At 46.7% G+C, this 17,259-nt stretch overlaps 1 protein-coding gene across 3 annotated transcripts in view; it reads right to left on the minus strand.

The window, feature by feature from the left end:
- The window catches only part of TTC21A (tetratricopeptide repeat domain 21A), a 42,629-nt gene extending 25,424 nt beyond the window's left edge, over positions 1–17,205 (minus strand). The window contains exons 1-8 of one of the 3 annotated variants that reach the window (XM_056804217.1): positions 16,680–17,205; positions 13,174–13,303; positions 9,339–9,449; positions 6,269–6,435; positions 5,654–5,776; positions 4,975–5,132; positions 2,757–2,841; positions 286–384 (exon numbers count right to left, since the gene is read on the minus strand). In XM_056804217.1, the coding sequence (XP_056660195.1) occupies positions 286–384; positions 2,757–2,841; positions 4,975–5,132; positions 5,654–5,776; positions 6,269–6,435; positions 9,339–9,449; positions 13,174–13,303; positions 16,680–16,706 (900 nt within the window). In that variant the 5' untranslated portion in view covers positions 16,707–17,205. Of the gene's footprint in view, positions 1–285; positions 385–2,756; positions 2,842–4,974; positions 5,133–5,653; positions 5,777–6,268; positions 6,436–9,338; positions 9,450–13,173; positions 13,304–16,679 lie in introns of those variants that run through there. The other 2 variants (XM_056804218.1, XM_056804219.1) reach the window with 2 other exon arrangements.
- Between the last annotated feature and the right edge of the window lie 54 nt (positions 17,206–17,259).

A 17,259-nucleotide genomic window follows, 5' to 3' on the forward strand; every position in this document is an offset into this window, starting at 1 on the left:
GCCTCGGAGGTTCTAGATCGATGAGCCACTGATGCTGGCATTCCTTCTGCAAACAGTTACTGTGTGTGCCAGAGGGGGCCCAAAGGAAGATGGCACTGCCCCTCTGTTGGGGAGCAGATGGCATGGAAGGAGACAACCGAGGCAGGCGTGTACCCCAAAGTGAGAGCGAGAGAACCCTGAGGGGGGTGCAGCAGGAGGGCTCCCGAGGGAAGGGCCGAGTTCCAAACCAGGCCTGGAAGATGGGGCAGCGGCTTGGGCTGCGGGAGGACGGGGCATTCTGCTTACCAGTCGACTAATGACAGTGACCTTCTTGAGGTGGAGGCTTGGGTTCTGGGGTTCCCTGGTCTCCAGAGCCTTAATTAGATTTCTCACGTGACCAATCGCCTATGGGGAAAAGAGAGGTTAAGCCCCTCTTAGAGACAGACCTCCCCTTGGATCATGCCTCGACGTCTGCCTTTTGCTTTTACAAACAGAAGAACCTCCTTCTTAGTTTTCTTCTCTACCACGCATAGAAACCCAGGCAAAGCCAAACTGTGACTGATTAGCTGTGTAGGATTCGATGATACTTTATCAGCCAATGGTCAATAAGCACCTACTGTGTGTCTGGCAATAAAAAAGAGGTGCAAGACAGTCTGGTGCTCACGGGGCTCACTGTCCAACGGAGGAGACCTGGTCGAATCATCCTCCGTGGGGCTGCCCAGCTTGGGGGGGTCAGAAGATCTGGGTTCAACTCTTGCTTCTGACACAGCCTGGCTGTCCCGCCCTGGGCTGGGCACTCAACCACTCAGTTCTCAAAGGCCCACTGGGGGAACGTCACAGAGCTTGTTGTGCCTGACCGTGCTCTAGTGGGGCAGCTGCTTCTTGGAGCTGCAGGGGGTGGGCTGCCCCACTGAGGATGCTGCCGGATGAAGGCATGAGCAAGAAAGCACGTATGGGGGACTTGTTGTGTACAAAGCACTGTGGGAAGGGCGGGGGTGGGGTGCAAAGCCAACCAAGCCAATTCAGACCCAGGAGGCTTCACAGGCGAAGCAGAGAGGGGGATCGTGAGTTCCCAAGACGCCAGCAACAAAGCCACTGAAGGTCAAGCATCTATAAAAACCATATCCAACTGGGCCTTTTACTGTCATGGAACCTCCGACCCTGTGAGGGGCTCTAGGATGGGCCTTCCCTTCTATGGGCATCTTGTGGCTGGCAACCCCAACAGGCAGTGGGCTAAATGGTCCCAAATGCTTTCAGTTGCCTGGTACTGGGGGTCAGACGCTGGAAGGAAGGGGAGGCGGGGATAGGCATCCAGAAGTCTGCTCAGAATGCTAGGCCTGCCCTCCAGGTGAGTCCTCTAGGCCAGGCCGCATCAAATTGCATCATAGATTTTTAGTTTAAAGGGAGCTTAGACATCTCATCTTGCCCCACTCAACCCTCTACTGCTCTGTAGAAATAGAGCTTGGGGCCTAGAAGGCCAGGAGGAAAGTAGGATTTAGAGGCAGCTCATCTGTGCAACCAGCCTAGGACAAAGGAAGGATCCTGGGGCCTGAAGAGTTAGAAGGAACGTCTGGCATTCTTTCTACTGCCATAACACGTATCTGCCTAGCCCTTATGTGAAGGCCTCCAGGGAAGGGGAACCCACATCTTCTCAAAGCTAGTCATCCTTTCCTTGGCACAGGGCCTGGCACCATGGTTGGTCCTTGGCCAAAGAGTCATAGGATGCTTTGTCCCCTTTCCTGTTAGTAGAAGCCAACTGAGGTCTCTCTTGTGTCTTTGTCTATACCGTGGATTTTCCATGACTGAAAAAAAACCCATCCTGCAGTGGCCAGCCCCATGGCTGAACCCCAGAGAGGATACCATCGGTGACTTCTTGGATTGCCCATTTTCTGGGTTCTACCATTGTCATGACCTTTGAGAGTCCAGACAGAAGCCCTCCATGCTACCCTGAGTCCTTAGCCAAGGACTAGCCTGGAGGTATTCACCTCTTTCTAAAATGAGAAATTAAGGCAAGTAGTGGAAGCAATGAGATGACCCATTGGATAAAGTACTGGGCTTGGAGTCAGAAAGACCCGAGTTCAAACCCAGCCTCAGACACTTACCAGCTACATGACTGGGAAAGTCACTTTACCTTGGTTTGCCTCAGTCTCTTCAACTGTAAAATGGGGATAATCAGAGCACCTACCTCCCAGGGCTAGTGTGAGGATCAAATGAGATAATTTTTGTGAAGTCCTTAGCGTAGTGCCTGGGATAAGGCAAGTGTCAGCTATTATCATCATTATTGTTATTATTATTAGACACTGGAATCAATGTGGTGCTCTTTTTTGTGTATGTATTTGAGATTATTGTAACTTCCTTCTGGAGGGCTCCCAGCCTACACTCTACAGCTTGGGAAATCCTGCAGACTCGGCCATCATTGACCGATTATTAATCATTCATTTAACACAATCAGAGAACTGCCAATTGGCTGCCAAGAAGGAACCTGGAAGGTCACCTAATCCAACCTCCTCATTTTAAATGGAACAGAGGCTCTGAGAGGACAAGGGACCTGCTTAAGCCCTCTTATTCCCTCAGTGCTGTTGGAATCGGCCCAGCTGAAATAGCACTGAGGTTAGAGGAACCCCAGAGGGAGAAGCAGACAAGTTCAGGGCACCCTGAAACTCTAGACACCCCAGAGCCAGGGAACTCGCCCCTGAGCCTGGGTTAGGAAAGAAAGGTGATTCATTAGGCAAGCTAGTTCATTCAAGGGAGGTTTCTTAGTCCCCAAGGGAACTTACTTCATTGACGTCTCCTTCCCTTGCAAACTCGTGGACAGCCAGAACCTGACGGGCGTCGATATTATTGTCATCCTTTTCTAAGATTCTGAAACAGGAATAGGCATTGCCCCAAGTAAAGAGTATGGCCACACAGCCTGGCCTGCTGGTCGACCTTTGTCATGCACTTTGGTTCTAGGACTTGTAAACCAGCAGGTGAGACAGGATGATTTCCTTGAATCACTGGCATGCTTTGTGTTGCTCCATCCATCATGGCCCTCCCAGGGCGGCCTGGAGAAGATATCGTACCTTACCTTTTTGTGCTGAGGAACTTCTAACAGTCTGGGAGAGAGAGCCCTGCGACCCCTTCTCAGAAATACATTGATTTCCTCCATTCATAAGCAAAGGAAACGCTAAACTTCACTTAGGGTTTGGTGGCCATTTTCCCCTCCATCCAAGTTCATGAACCCCCTGCCATTACAGAATTTTGGAGGCTCATGAGCCCCAGGTGAAAGATGAAAGATGACTGATTTTACCCAGATAACAGATGCTGGGTGTCTCTGAGAACTTGGAGTCTGGAGAAACTCAGGATCAAATCCTGCCTCAGACACTTGTCGGCTGCATGATCCTGGGCGAGTCACTTAGCTCCCAGGATTGTTGTGAGGCTCAAATGAGAGGAGTAATAATAGTACCTTTCCAGCCTTTGAGTGCAAGAGAAATGGAGAATATTGTCCTCATGCTAACAGCTAGTACTGAGCTCTTGCTTTGAGGTTCACGAAACCCTTTAGAACTGTTGTCTCATTTGGTCCTCCCAACAACACTGCAAAGTAGGTGCTAATCATAATAGCATTTAAGTTTTACAGTTGAGGAAACCATGGTAGACAGAAGTTAGATGACTTGCCTAAGGTAATACAGCTAACCTCTGAGACAAAATGTGAATTTGGATCTTCCTCTCTCTAATCATTGTGCCACTTAGCTGCTATATGTATTTAGTTATAGTGAGTGAAAAAAAAATGAGTGCTTCTTAAGTCTCATTTCCAGTAAGAGCAATAGCACAATGTAATACATAGAGAACTGGCCTTGGGGCTTAGAAGATGTGGGTTCAGGTCTTGCCTTGGACCCACCCTGGCTGTGTGACCCTGGTCTAGTCTAGTCACTGAACCTTGATGTTCTGCTCCATGCTCTCTGACTTGCATGATGATAGAGTCAGCAGGCGCCAGCTTGTGTGGGCAGAGGGAGCTCTTCAAATTCCTCACTAGGAGCCCACTTGCTAGTAAAATTAGTCACAGGTGTGGATTTTTCCAGTGAGCTTCCTTTTTTCTGCTTTAATCAGAGAATCCTGAATTCTGGCTATTGAGCATTTTTTGCATCTCTCCCCTGCAAGGAAGGCTGATTCTCAGGATTAGAGGGTCCCAACAAAGCTCTGAGCATCCTGTTGGGTAGTCTGGAAGGCCCAGGGGGTCTATGAGTGTCTTGGGGCCTGAACAAATCTCATAAGTGATCATGCCATGTTAGGGTCCTCATCTGCCAACTCACTGGACCCTCTCTAGTTTCCCTGGTGTTCTCTGGGTGGACTCCCCCAGCCCAACTATCTCACCCACCATACTCTGTTGCAGACGCAGCCTGGGGCTATTCAGGACCCTGGAGAGGGACCAAGGGTGAAAGGAAGAAGGAAGAACTCCCAAAGTCGCCATAAAGGAATGGCCTTGCCAGAGTTGAATGAATGAGAAGGGCGGGAGAGAGGTGCTCTGGGAAACTTAAATTTGGGGTGAGGGTCAGAGGGTTTTCTTGGTTTTGTTTTTGAAGCATTTTCCAAGTATTTCCAGTCCCTAAATCGTAGGGTACCATCCTCTGGGAGGAGTTAGGCCATTGGCAATGATGCCAGTCCTACAAGAGAGGTGGCTTGTGTTTAGGATGGGAAAGGGCAGTGGGTGGGTCTGGCTCCCCCACTACAATGTACACCTATGGAGGGCAGGATCTGCTTTCATCTTCCTTTTCTGAAGCACCTGGCACAGACTCACAAATGCCATCAATTGCTGGCAAGAGTGAGAGATTAGAGAGGCTGGGGGCTGCCCTGGAAATTCTAGAACATTCGAAGGCCCAGCACAGGACGTGGGGCTGCTAGGAAACCCCTGGGGGACAGGTGTCCAGGACGAGGCTTTCTCTCTGCTGGGCAGAAAAATCCAACCCTTAAAGGAACACAGCAGCCCTACCCAACGCTCCTTGGGATCTCTTCCCTTACCGGAGTCCCGTTTCGACAGTTTGCTCCCAGTCTTGCTGGGCCAAGAAGAGTCTCATCTTCAGGATAAAGGCTGGGATGAAGTTAAAAAACGTGACTGTTATTTGATTAACAACTTCCAGGGCACCCGAGTAATTCTGTTGCATCATGAAATAGCTTGCCTATTGAGAAAAGTTCAGAGAGACCACTTAGCTCAGGCATGCTGTTAGAGTGAGCTGAAATCTGCTGACGGGGCATGGCAGTTAATGAGGACCCTGACACCAGAAGTGCCTAGGCTAGCCCAGCTGAGTCAGGCCCGCAGGGTTCCTTCTAACCATCATGCCTTGGTGACGGTCTCCTCTGGGCTCTGGCTCTGCCACGTAAGAGGGGGGCACGGGGAGGCCCCAGGGCATGGCTGCTAGGAAACTGGAAGCCTGAATATACACACTGTCAGCAGGATGCTCCCTAGGGCCCCCCCAGTGCCAGCCTTGGGGCTTTCCATGGCTTGGTCTAGGAAGACAGGAGAGGCCCTACGTCTGATCTAGGGAAGATGGCCTTTTCAGGCACCCTAGAAAGTGAGAGCTGGAAGGTCCTCAGGGACCCCGGGGCCATGGGCTTCACTTTATACAGAAGGAGCTGAGGTCCTGCTGGGCAGGAGGTGGCAAAGAGGACTAGCACCGAGACACTCTGCCTGTGCTCCTACCTTCCCCATTAGGCCCAACACATCTTTGGTGTCCCGAATCCCTTGATCAAAATACTTGATTGACTTCTTTACAGTATGCTGTTTGTCAGATGTAAAGTCCACCCAGCCTCGGAGAACAAAGCCCTGGAAGAAGGCAATGGGGGGCTTTCAGTGCAGTGAGGTGACATGTCTGGCTGAGAGCTCATCCCCCATCTCTGCTAGTTTCTACGTGGCTTCAAGGCTGGCCCTCCCTGGGGTGGAAGAGCTGGCCACCTATGGGGTGTGATGTGAGGGGCTGGAAGGTCCTCCTACCCCAAAGCAACTCCCCCACTGGTTCCTAGCGCCTCACATTCACACACTAGAGCTTCATTGGGGGTCATACATCACCAGGCTTGCCTTTTAATGAAAACCCCAAAGAATTTGCCCCTCCCCAAGCTCAGCAAGTGCATGCTCCACCCTAGATGTCCAGGATCCAGCCAATTGTGTCTGGTCACTTGTGAGCTCCCACCACTGCCCTTGAGCATGGAGGATGCTGTCCTTTGTGCCCATGCTGGCTTATGTTCTCTCTGATTTAAAATCCTCCCCCTCCCCCTCCCCTCCCCCTTGGTCAGAAAACCCTCCCCCCTCCGACAGTACCTCTCTGGATCCGCTGGTCACCTTCAGCATCCTGTCCACGTATTCCTTGGCTTTCTCATTTTTACCCATCAGCCATAGGAACAAGGCTGCATAATACAAGGCGTTCACACCAGCAGTTTTCCGGGTTTCCTTGAGGCAATTTTCAAGTTCTGAAATAGCCTCTCGATCTGCCCCCCAGGGAGAATGCCAGATTGAAGAAGGTTAGGAACACGGTGACTTCCTTTTGGAGGGGGAGCCTAGATGGGGATCTCATCCATCTGGAAAACTCCTGCTAGTGAGGAACTTCCCTACAAGCAGAGTCTGGGAGAGTTGTCTGGAACCTTAAGAGAAGACAACCTGCCCAGAGGAGACTAGTACATAGTGGGGGCAGGGCTTGGGGGCCAACTCTCGGGCTCCATGGACTCCCCTGCCTCTCCATCAGACTCTACTGGGAGCTAACATGCTGTTTTCTGAACTGTAACCTGATCTGTCTTCCAAAGACAAATCTGGAAGGAAAGCTGCTGGCACTGTAGGGGAGAACCCTCAGACACCTCCGTCTGGGTCCCAGTTTATCCTCAGCTTAGGGAGAAAATTCTGTCTGGCTTGGTTTGGGGGTCTTTGTGACTCCTCTGTTCCTGCTGCGTTTCTGAGGCAGCCTTGTCTAACTCACAAGAGGCTGTCCTCCTCTGTGTGACTGACGAGCAAGAGGGCAGCTGCAGAAACTCTACCGACACACCTGGGGACCTTCTCTGCACCTTAGAATCTCAGAGAGCTGTTCAGAACACAGGGAAGATAAGTGACTTATCCAGGGTTATATAGTCAGGGTGGGTCAGAGGGGAACTTAAATCCAAGTTTTCTTGGTTCCAAGTCTGGCTCTCTCTCCCTATGCCAATGGGCATGGCAGAATACAGCAGTCACCCAGCCTCTCTAGTGTGGGACCAGGGGTCTTTTAACTCACGTTTTCTTGCTGGTACAAGACCCCCCTCCCATCCAGACATTTACCAAATGCTCTTGGATGTTTCTGAAATAACTCTGGGATATAACCTCTTCTTCCATTCTCATTGCCTTTTGCTTCCCTACTTCAAGGCTCATCAGCTGCCCAGAACAACCTCCTAACTGCCTCTAGTCTCTTTCTGCTCCAATTTGATTCAAATGAACAATCATTAATTAAGACACTACGATGGGCACCCAGCACTACCATGAGTGCTAACATGGTAGAGGCATGAGGGGTGTTTGCCAAGAACGACCACCAGAAAAAGAGTTCACTATTCAACAAAAACTTAGGACATGGTTTGGCATAAACTAGATATAGACAAACATTTTGCTCCTTCCTTCCCTCCTTCTTCCCTCCCTCCCTCCTTCCTGCCTTCCTTCCTTCCTGCCTTCCTTCCTCCCTCCCTCCCTCCCTCCCTCCCTCCCTCTCTCTCTCTCTCTCTCTTTCTTTCTTTCTCTCTCTCTCTCTCTCTCTCTTTCTTTCTTTCATTCTTTCTTTCTTTCTTCCCTCCCTCCCTCTCTTTCTTTCCTTCTTTCCTTCCTTCCTTCCTTCCTTCCTCCCTCCTTCGCTCCCTCCCTCTCTTTCTCTTTCCTTCCTTCCTTCCTTCCTTCCTTCCTTCCTTCCTTCCTTCCTTCCTTCCTTCCTTCCTTCCTTCCTTCCTTCCTTCCTTCCTTCCTTCCTTCCTTCCTTCCTTCCCTCCCTCCTTCCCTCCTTCTTCTCTTCCTTCCCTCCCTCCTTTCTTCCCTCCCTCCCTTCTTTTTTCCTTTTTGGACATGGATCATGTGGGACTTTGTTTTGCATATAACATACATATTTGTAACGGGCTTTATTTCTCTTGCATTCTCAATGGTGGGGGGGGGGGGAGAAGGGAGAAATTAAAATAAAATAAAATTGAATTTAAAAATATTTTTAAGAGGATGAAAGCCCCTTGAGGGCTAGGGCTGTTTTCCTTAACTGTCTGAATTCCTAGCTCTGAGCACAGTAGTAAGCACTCAATATGGACTTGCTGCTGAGCTGGAGAGGTAAACACTGGGCATGAGTTCACTTTCCAAGAGCATCAGGAGAAAAGATGGAAGGTGGGCCATGTGGCTGAGGACAATGGTTGAGCTGGTAAGAAAAGTACCAGGAAGGAGCCCAACAGCCTAGGCTGGGCTGAGATGTGAGAAAGATGCCAAAGACAACAGTAAAGCTTATGGAGGCCTGGGATGACCCCAGGAGAACAAGGAAGGAATGAGGCAGCCCTTGGGCACTGGTGCCAGGGAGAAGGTGACAGACAGCATGACTCCTACTTCTTCCCATCTTTAAGGAGAATGGATGATTTAAAACTGAAGAGGGCAGAATGATCCACACCCTAAGGAGGAGCTGAAGCTCACATTAGCAGTTTGAAATCAGTCCTGGCTTTTGGGGTCAAACAATCCCTGCCCTTGGCACTGATCCCTTGGTAGCATCTGGGATGAACTCTGAGAAGACAAATGTGGCTTTTAGGGAAGCTGTGCTCCAGGAACTACAGACTGGCAGCCTTGGCTGTGACTCTTGGCAGCCAAAGAATGAATAAGTCAATGCTTGGGCTTTGAGAACTGAGAAGAATGAGATGGCCTAGGGATTTGGGGCAGGAGGATAATTCCTACTGGGGAACTGATCATGGCTTTTAGGTAGTGCAATACTTTTTTTTAATCCCTTACTGCCCATTTAAGAATCAATACTATATATTGATTCCAAGGCAGAATTAGTGAAATGCCACAGATAAAGAGGGCAACCTAATGTAAAGGCAAGAGACCTAGAATTGGGAGTTGGAGAGCCCTGGGATTCATATGGCCTCAGTTTCCCCAACTGTAAAATGGAGTCAATACTGCTTGTTGTTCCCAACTTCCAGGGTGGTTGTTGTAGGGGTCAGAGTCCTTAGTAAACTAAAATGCCAAACAGCTTATGCTCTGAGGGGCTCCAGAGGGAAAGGAAACCAAAAGCAAATCCTCCAGTCTGGGTTTTCATCAGCTCAGACTCTCCCCAGAACCTTGGGCTTTGATTACGACTATGGGGCAGGCTTATCTCTGGGAGGATGAGGATGGTGGCAGGACTTCTCAATCAGGCCCCACTTACCGATGGTCTCACAGCGCTTGTGAGCATAAATGAGGGCCATGAGTGAGCACAGGGACACGTCTGGGTGGCTCTTGAGTGTCTCTAGTTCGCCGATGGCATCTTGTATGTGTTCTGCAGAGACATTTTCACAATCATTTACTCACAATATTTTAAACCAAAATGCATAAAACTATTATAGCAAAGAGAGGGAGGGTGTACTGTGTGGAGGAGACCCAGATATTGGCTCAGAACCCAAAGTCCACATTCACCAAATGCCTGGTACACAGCAGAGACTCAGTCAATAAATGTTCATTGTTGATTGCTGTAAAACAATCTTCTTTCATAATTTAAGTCAAATTGGTCTTGCTGCCCTAATCTAGCCCCTTTACAATCTATATTCCACACTAGTGTCCAAGAAATTCTTATTTAAATAAGATTGATTAATTTCTTTTATGGCAAATATCTAAGAGAAATATTTTAAGAAGTATTGGACTCTGGTGGGGAGGGCAGTTAGGTGTTTCAGTGGATTGAGAGCCAGGTCTAGAGATGGGAGGTCCTGGATTCCAGTATGGCCTCAGATTTTCCCTAGCTGGGTGACCTTGAGCAAGTCATTTAATCGCCATTGCCTAGCCTTTACCATTCTTCTGCCTTAGAATCAATACACAATGTTGATTCTAAAATGTAAAGTAAGGGATTTTTTGTTTAAAAAAAAAGAAGTAGTAATATTGGACTACCTAAAGGTCATGATCAAAGAAAGAGCCTGGACATCATATTTTAAGAGATTATTAAGGAAAACAATGTTAATATTCTAGAACCAGAATGGAAAATGGAAATGGAAAGGATCCATTGATAACCCGCCCCCCCTTTTTAAAAAATAAACCCTTACCTTCCATCTTGGAACCAATAGTGTGTATTGGTTCCAAGGTGGAAGAGTGGTAAGGGCTAACAATGGGGGTTAAGTGACTTGCCCAGGGTCATACAGCTGGGAAGTATCTGAGGCCAGATTTGAACCTAGGACCTCCCATCTCTAGGCCTTGCTTGCGCACCCAGCTGCCCCCCATTGATAACCTTCTGAAAGAGATCCCAAATGAAAACTCCCATAAATATTATAGCCAAATTCCAGAGCTCCATGTCAAAGAGAAAAATACTCCAAGAAGCCAGAAAGAAACAATTCAATTATTGTGAAGTCACAGATAGAATTTCACAAGATTTAGCGACTTCTTCATGGCTTGAAATGTGATATTCCAGAAGGCAAAAGAACTAGGATTATAACCAAGAATCACTTGCCCAGGAAATGTGAGAGTAATCCTTCAGGGGGGAAAATGGGCATTTAATACATCGCAGTCTTTCAAGTATTCCTGCTGAAAAGACCAGAGCTGAATAGAACATTTGACATTCAAACATAAAAGTCTAGAAAAGCATAAAAATATAAACATGAGAGAGTAATTATAATAGATTCAATAAAGTTCAACTGTTTACATTCCTATGTGGTTAGATGATATATGTGATTCTTAAGAACTTTATCATTATTGGGGCAATTACATAGAGGACATGGTGTGACTTGATTATATTGAAATGATCTCCACAAAAAATGAAGGGGGGGGAAAGATAATGGGGGAGTTTTTTATATAAAAGAGATGGTGTAAGGAAGACCTTTTATGACAGAGGGGAAAACGGGGAGGCATGATGGGCAATGCTTGAACCTCATTCTCATCAGAACTGATTCAAAGAAGGAAATATACACATACACACTCAGTTGTGTATAGAAACGGAACTTACCCCATAAGGAAAAAGGAGGGAAGAGGATAAAAGAAAGAGGAAGGTAGAATAAAGGAAGCAGAGGTTAGAAGCAAAAATAAGATCTGTGAGGAGGGATGGGATAAAAAGATATGGGAGAAACAGAAGATAATGAGATGTAGGGAAATATATGGTCAGTATAACTGAGTTTGAATGGGATGAGTTCACCCATAAAATGGAAGCAGATAGTAGAGTGGATGAGACCAAGAATCTACCCACACATTGTTTACAAGAGACATTTGAAGAAGAAAGATATATAGAGAACTAAAATAAGGGGCTGGAGCAGAATCTAATACATTTTGGCAAAAATAAAAAAGGGCAGCAGGGTGTGGTGGTAGCAATCCTAATCTTAGACAAAGCTAAGGCAAAAACAGAACGAATTAAAAGTGGTAATCAGTGAAATACATTTTGCTAAAAGGTACCACAGATAATGAAATAATATAAAAAAATTATACCAAATTTCTCTAGCAAAGATTTTATTTCTCAACATATATTGAGTACAGAACTGAGTTAAATTTATAAAAATAAAAGCCATTTTCCAATTGCAAAATGGTCAAAGGATATGAACAGGCTTTTTTTTTTTCCCAAAAGAAGAAATCAATGCTATCTATAGTGATATAAAAAATGTTCTAAGTCACTATTGATTGGAGAAATGCAAATTAAAACAACTCTCTCATACCTATCAGAATGGCAAATACTGGAGGAGAGCAGGGCAACATCCATCCACTAATGAAGTTGTGTACTGGTCTAGGCATTCTGAAAAACAGTCTGGAACTATGCCTAAAATGGTGCATACCTTTTTGATCCAGCAATACCACTACTAGGTGTGTATCACAAAGAGATCAAAGAAAAAGGAAAAGGATCTTTATGTACAAAAATCCTCCTAGCAGCTCTTTTGGTGGTGGAATAGAACCAGAAATCAAGGGGATGCTCAACATTTGGGGACTGGCTGAACAAGTTGTGGCATACGACGTAGTACAGTTTTGCTTTAAGAAATGATGAGGGGGATGATTTCAGAAAAACAGAACAAGAATTATATGAACTGATGCAAAGTGAAGTGGAAAGAACTAAGATATTATTGTGCACCATGACAGCAATGTTGGAATGTCAACTGTGAAGGATGTGGCTACCCTGATCAGTGCAGTGATCCATGACAATGCCAGAGCACTCAATGTGAAAAAATGCTCTTCCTCCAGAAAGAACTGATGAATTCTAAGTGCAAATGGAAATATAATTTCCTCACTTTGTTGATTTTTCTTGTTTTTTCGTATTTCAAAGGGCTACTATGGAAATAGATTTTGCATGATTTAACTTGTGTAATTGATATCATCATGCTTGCTTTCTCAGGAGGAATAGAAGGGAAGGAGAGAATCTGGAACTCAAATTTTAAAAATAAAGGAATGTTAAAAATACATTTTAAAATGTAAATTTAGGGGGCAGCTGGATAGCTCAGTGGATTGAGAGCTAGGCCTAGAGATGGGAGGTCCTGGGTTCCAATGTGACCTCAGACACTTCCTACTATGTGACCCTGGGGAAGTCACTTGACACCCATTGCCTAGCCCTTACCATTCTTTTGCCTTGGAACTGGCTCCAAGACAGAAGGTAAGGGTTTATTTTAAAAAAAATGTAAATTTAAAAATTTTTATTATTTATTTTTTTAAAGCTCTTACTTTCCATCTTAGAATTAATACTGTATTTTGGTTCCAAGGCAGAAGAGAGGCTAGGCAATGGTGTTTAAGTGACTTGTCTAGGGTTACCCAGCTAGGAAATGTCTGAGGTCATAGTTGAACCCAGGACCTCCTGTCTCTAGACCTGGTTCTCAATCCACTGATCCATCTAGCAGCTGCCAGGACAGGCACTGTTTTTGCCTTTCTTGGCATCCCCAGCACACTGCCTGGCACAGAGTAAGTGCTTAATCAATGCTTGCTGATTTGCCTTGACTTTACGTTTCTGTCAACCTTCTGGTGCTTTGGGTTCCCATTTTATGGATAGTTTATTGGCTATTATTAGGCAACCAGTCCCCAAAAGGCCAGGCCCAGTTCCAACCCTCACTCATTACCTTCCCGTAGGAGTCCATATGCCTTGAAAAACTGCAGAACAGAGTCATTGCTGAATTTCTCCAAGCCTTCTGAGGCCGCATTTTGCACATGTCGAAAGTACTTTTCTTGACAATAATATATTATTTTAGCCTAATGGAAGGAAAGACCATTTGAGTTACTGCTGTGGCTGGTGGAAAGAACCTGAACAAATAGTGGCATAGAAATAATTTTGGCACATTAAGATCTCAGTTACAAATTGGCTAATTACTTTGCGTGGAGATTATTTGAGGACTTATTTGTAAAAAAAAAATTATGACATTTTTTGTTTGAGTAACAAAGATCTGGGAATGAATGGGGTATCTATCAAGAAGGCAATGACTGGATGAATCACAGTGAATGGATGGAATGGAAAAGCATGGGGGCATAAGAAATGAAGACAGTTCAGAAAAACCTGCGAAGACTTCTATGACCTGATGCAGAGTGAAGTGAGTAGAACCAGGAGAATAATTTGTACAATGATAACCACAATGTAATGGCAAAACACTCTAAAAGACTTTAGAACTTTGATCAAAGCAATGACCAACAACAGTTGCAGAGGACCCAGGATGAAATGTTACCCACCTTCTTAGAGAGCTGACAGATAAAAGATACGGATTGAGACATACTTTTTGGATGTGGCCCAAGTGGCAATTTTTCTTGAGTATGCAGATTTGTTACAAGTTTTTTTTTTTCTTTTTGATTAGAGAAAACATGGAATTTTGTTCATTTAAAAAAAATTAAACTGAACTTAAAAATATTTCAAGGTAATGATCTCCTTGATAGGCATACCTCTTCCATCAGTACAGATTACAACCCATTCCTGCCTTTTTTTCTAGAGATTCTTGTTAAGCAATACCTGACTAGCTTTGGTACTCAGTTACCCCCTCAGTAGCTCTGTTGCTTCTCCTTGATGACCTGAGGGCAAGCAAAACAAAACAACTTCCAAATCCTCCCTTTAGAAGATTCAGCATCTCCAGCCAGCTCTTCATTTCTCATCAATTGCTCTGCTTGGTTTTGACTCCACAAATATTATCTCCTCCTTCTCACCCCCCACATCTCTGCTTCTTTTCATGTATTGTCTTTCCCCATTAGAATTTAAGCTCCTTGATGGGAGAGATTGTCTTTTTTTTTTTCTTATTTGTATCCCCAGGGCTCAGCTCAGCACCTGGCACATAGTAGATACCTAATAAATGTTTATTGACTATTGGCTAATTGATAAGTATTCATTAAGAATCTATCATACACATGATGCTTTTAGATAAAAATGCAAAAGTCAGATAGTCCTGGATCTCAAGGACCTTACATTCTATTAGGGGGAATTAACACATAAAGAAGAGTGGTGGCCACACAAGGCAGCCTTGTCTAGGAAGTTACAGGGATGCCATTGTTAGACCTTCTCTAGAAACAGAGGTGACCCTGAATTGATCACTATTCTCTGGGAAAGAGGAATAAAATGGTGGTTGGGATGGAAGAGTGCAGAAGAGGACAGATGCACGATGGCTAGCAACTGTCAAACAACTACACAAACATGGCTAAAGCTCCTGGATGGGATTCATCAACATTCGGAGGATTCCAGATTAACCATCCACACAGGCGAGGCCAAGAGGATAGAAGGAGACTTACTGCCCAGAAAGCAAAATTCATTTGGATAGACATACTATAACACTTGCCCATCAGTATACATTGGACAAAAGGGCACCAAGTAAGATGGGTAGAGGAAAGGGCTGGTTTGCCTTCAGGGAACTCTGAAGCTCCTTTCCTGACTGCAGGCTTTCCATGAAAGCAGAGGCCCATCTTTTTAATACCAACATTCTATCAGTGTTGTCAGTGAGACATGTCAGTGTCTCATGTGTCAGTGAGAGATGGAAAACAATGATCTCTAAAGAGCACACAAAGGGCCACCGAAAGGTACATTGCAGGAGGAAACAGGCTGTTACACACAACTAGTGAGGAACTCTCAAGAACATGAATAAAGATAACGTCAGGGAACCGTATGATAGGAAGAAGACATGGACTGGAACCATGGCCACTGCCAGGTGGACAGCTGGAGTGCTTTACTGGTACTTTTTTGATGTCAAATACAAGGCAGGAAGGGCTCCTCTGTGGTGGGAGGACTCCCTGCTGTAAACTCCTGGAAGGAGGCAGACAAGATGGGCAGGTCTGCAGGATGACGGGCATTTCCAAATGGGCAGATCCAGTTGGGAATGTGAATATCCTTGGCACCAAACTCAGTGACTTGCACATGGCATGTGCTTAATAAACTGCTGAGATGAATTGGAAATTTTGGCCTGGGCAGAGGCCACTTGATATAGGAAGCTAGGAAATTAATGGCAGTGTTGGAGGGCAATTTCAGGATGGTGGTAGCAAAAGCTGGATTATAGAGGAGTGAGAAAAGGGAGGAAATGAAAAGTTTCTATGCAGTTTAACAAGGATTTAATGTCTAACATGTGTAAGGCACTGGGCTAGGGGCTGAGGACATAAGAACACACAAATCCCCCCAAACCCTGAGGTAGTCCCTGCCCTCAAGGAGCTTTCCCAACTACCATGTGTTCCTCACTCTCCCCCAAATCCCACCAACTACTACAAGACCAACGTTGAGAGGTTAGATGGTCTAGGGGAAGTAACTGAACACCACAGGGGAACTGGGGATGTTTTCATCATCTTTGAATGGACCTCCTCTCAGCAAAGGGCCCGGCACATAGTCACTGAAATGTTTGTTGCCCTTTGCCTGAGCTCCTGGTCAAGAAGATGATGTCTCAGACTGGGATTTGGATTTATGGACCACAGCTTAAATGATAAAGGATGACAGGCTCTTGGCCAAGGATGGAGTCTATCTAGCATAGAATGGAGTCTTGCAAAGAGTGACAAAAAGCTTTAAGCGAAGGAAGAAGGAACAAAGTGCCTGTGTTTACTTGCCCATCTTAGATACCGCGGAGGAAGTAAGAATAGTGATTGAGATATGGAGAAGTTAGAAGGTAAAATCCAAGAAAGGAATTGATTATAAAACCTAAAGCCTCAGAGCAGCTAGGTGGCTCAATTGGTGGGTAGAGAGCCAGGTCTAGAGATGGGAGGTCTTGAATTCAAATCTGATCTCAGACACTTCCTAATTGTATGACCTTGGACAAGTCATTTTAACCCCCATTGCCAAGCCCTTACTGCTCTTCTGCCTTGGATCTGTTCCAAGACAGAAGGTGAGTTTCAAACCAACCAACCAACCAACCTATAGCTTCAGATGCCCACATTAGAATGCCTCAGGGCTGGCAATGAGAAGAAGGCTGCACTAGCAAGAAGCCCATTTGACCTGACAGGCATCCCTGAGACTTGGTGGCCTCAAACCCCACTTGAACGGAATGTGCCTCTGGAGGGGCCCAGCTCCAGGGGGATCGCGGTCTACGGAGAAGTCGCATGGCTAGAGGCAGACAACCCCAGTTCACAGCCCTTCCTTTCCCCTCTCCTCCATCGAGACTCCTCCTGTTCTCCCACCCACCATGAGGGCCGAGTCATTGTTGCTCATCTTGGGGCTGGGGCCCGGGGCCCGCTTCCACGTTCAGGGCTCAGGAGGCAGCTGCAGGAGACGGGCAAGTTGCTCCGGGGGCCAGGGCTTGGGTCAGGGGGCCAACGGAGGCCGAGGGTCCGGCCCTCGCCGGATCAAGGCTGGGCGGCCCAGGATTGGGGTCCGAAAACTCGCTGGGAGACGATGGCTTCGGCCGGTCCAAGGAGGTCTGGGGTCAGGAGTCAAGGGTCAGATCCAAGACTAGGGGAGGTGGCTGGCCAGGGTAGGACCAGGCAAGAGCTGGGGACCGCCGAGGGGAAGTTAGAGGCCACGGGTAGGGTCAGGGCGGGGTCAGGGCCGGGGCTGAGGTCAAGGGCAGGGACAAAGCCAGGGTCGGGGTCGGAGTCTAGGCAAGGACAAAGCAGGGGTCAAGGGACGAAGCCGGCCGGGTCAGGTTAGGATCGGTTCGGGCTCCAAGTTGGGGACGGGATCCTAGCCCGCGGGGCTGGAAGCTCGGGACCTGGCGACTGCCAGAGGCTTCCGGGCGTCCGGAGTAACTATGGCGTCGTCTTGG

The sequence above is a fragment of the Monodelphis domestica genome, chromosome 7 (assembly GCF_027887165.1).
Source record: "Monodelphis domestica isolate mMonDom1 chromosome 7, mMonDom1.pri, whole genome shotgun sequence".
In the NCBI taxonomy this organism is placed as follows: Eukaryota; Metazoa; Chordata; class Mammalia; order Didelphimorphia; family Didelphidae; genus Monodelphis; species Monodelphis domestica.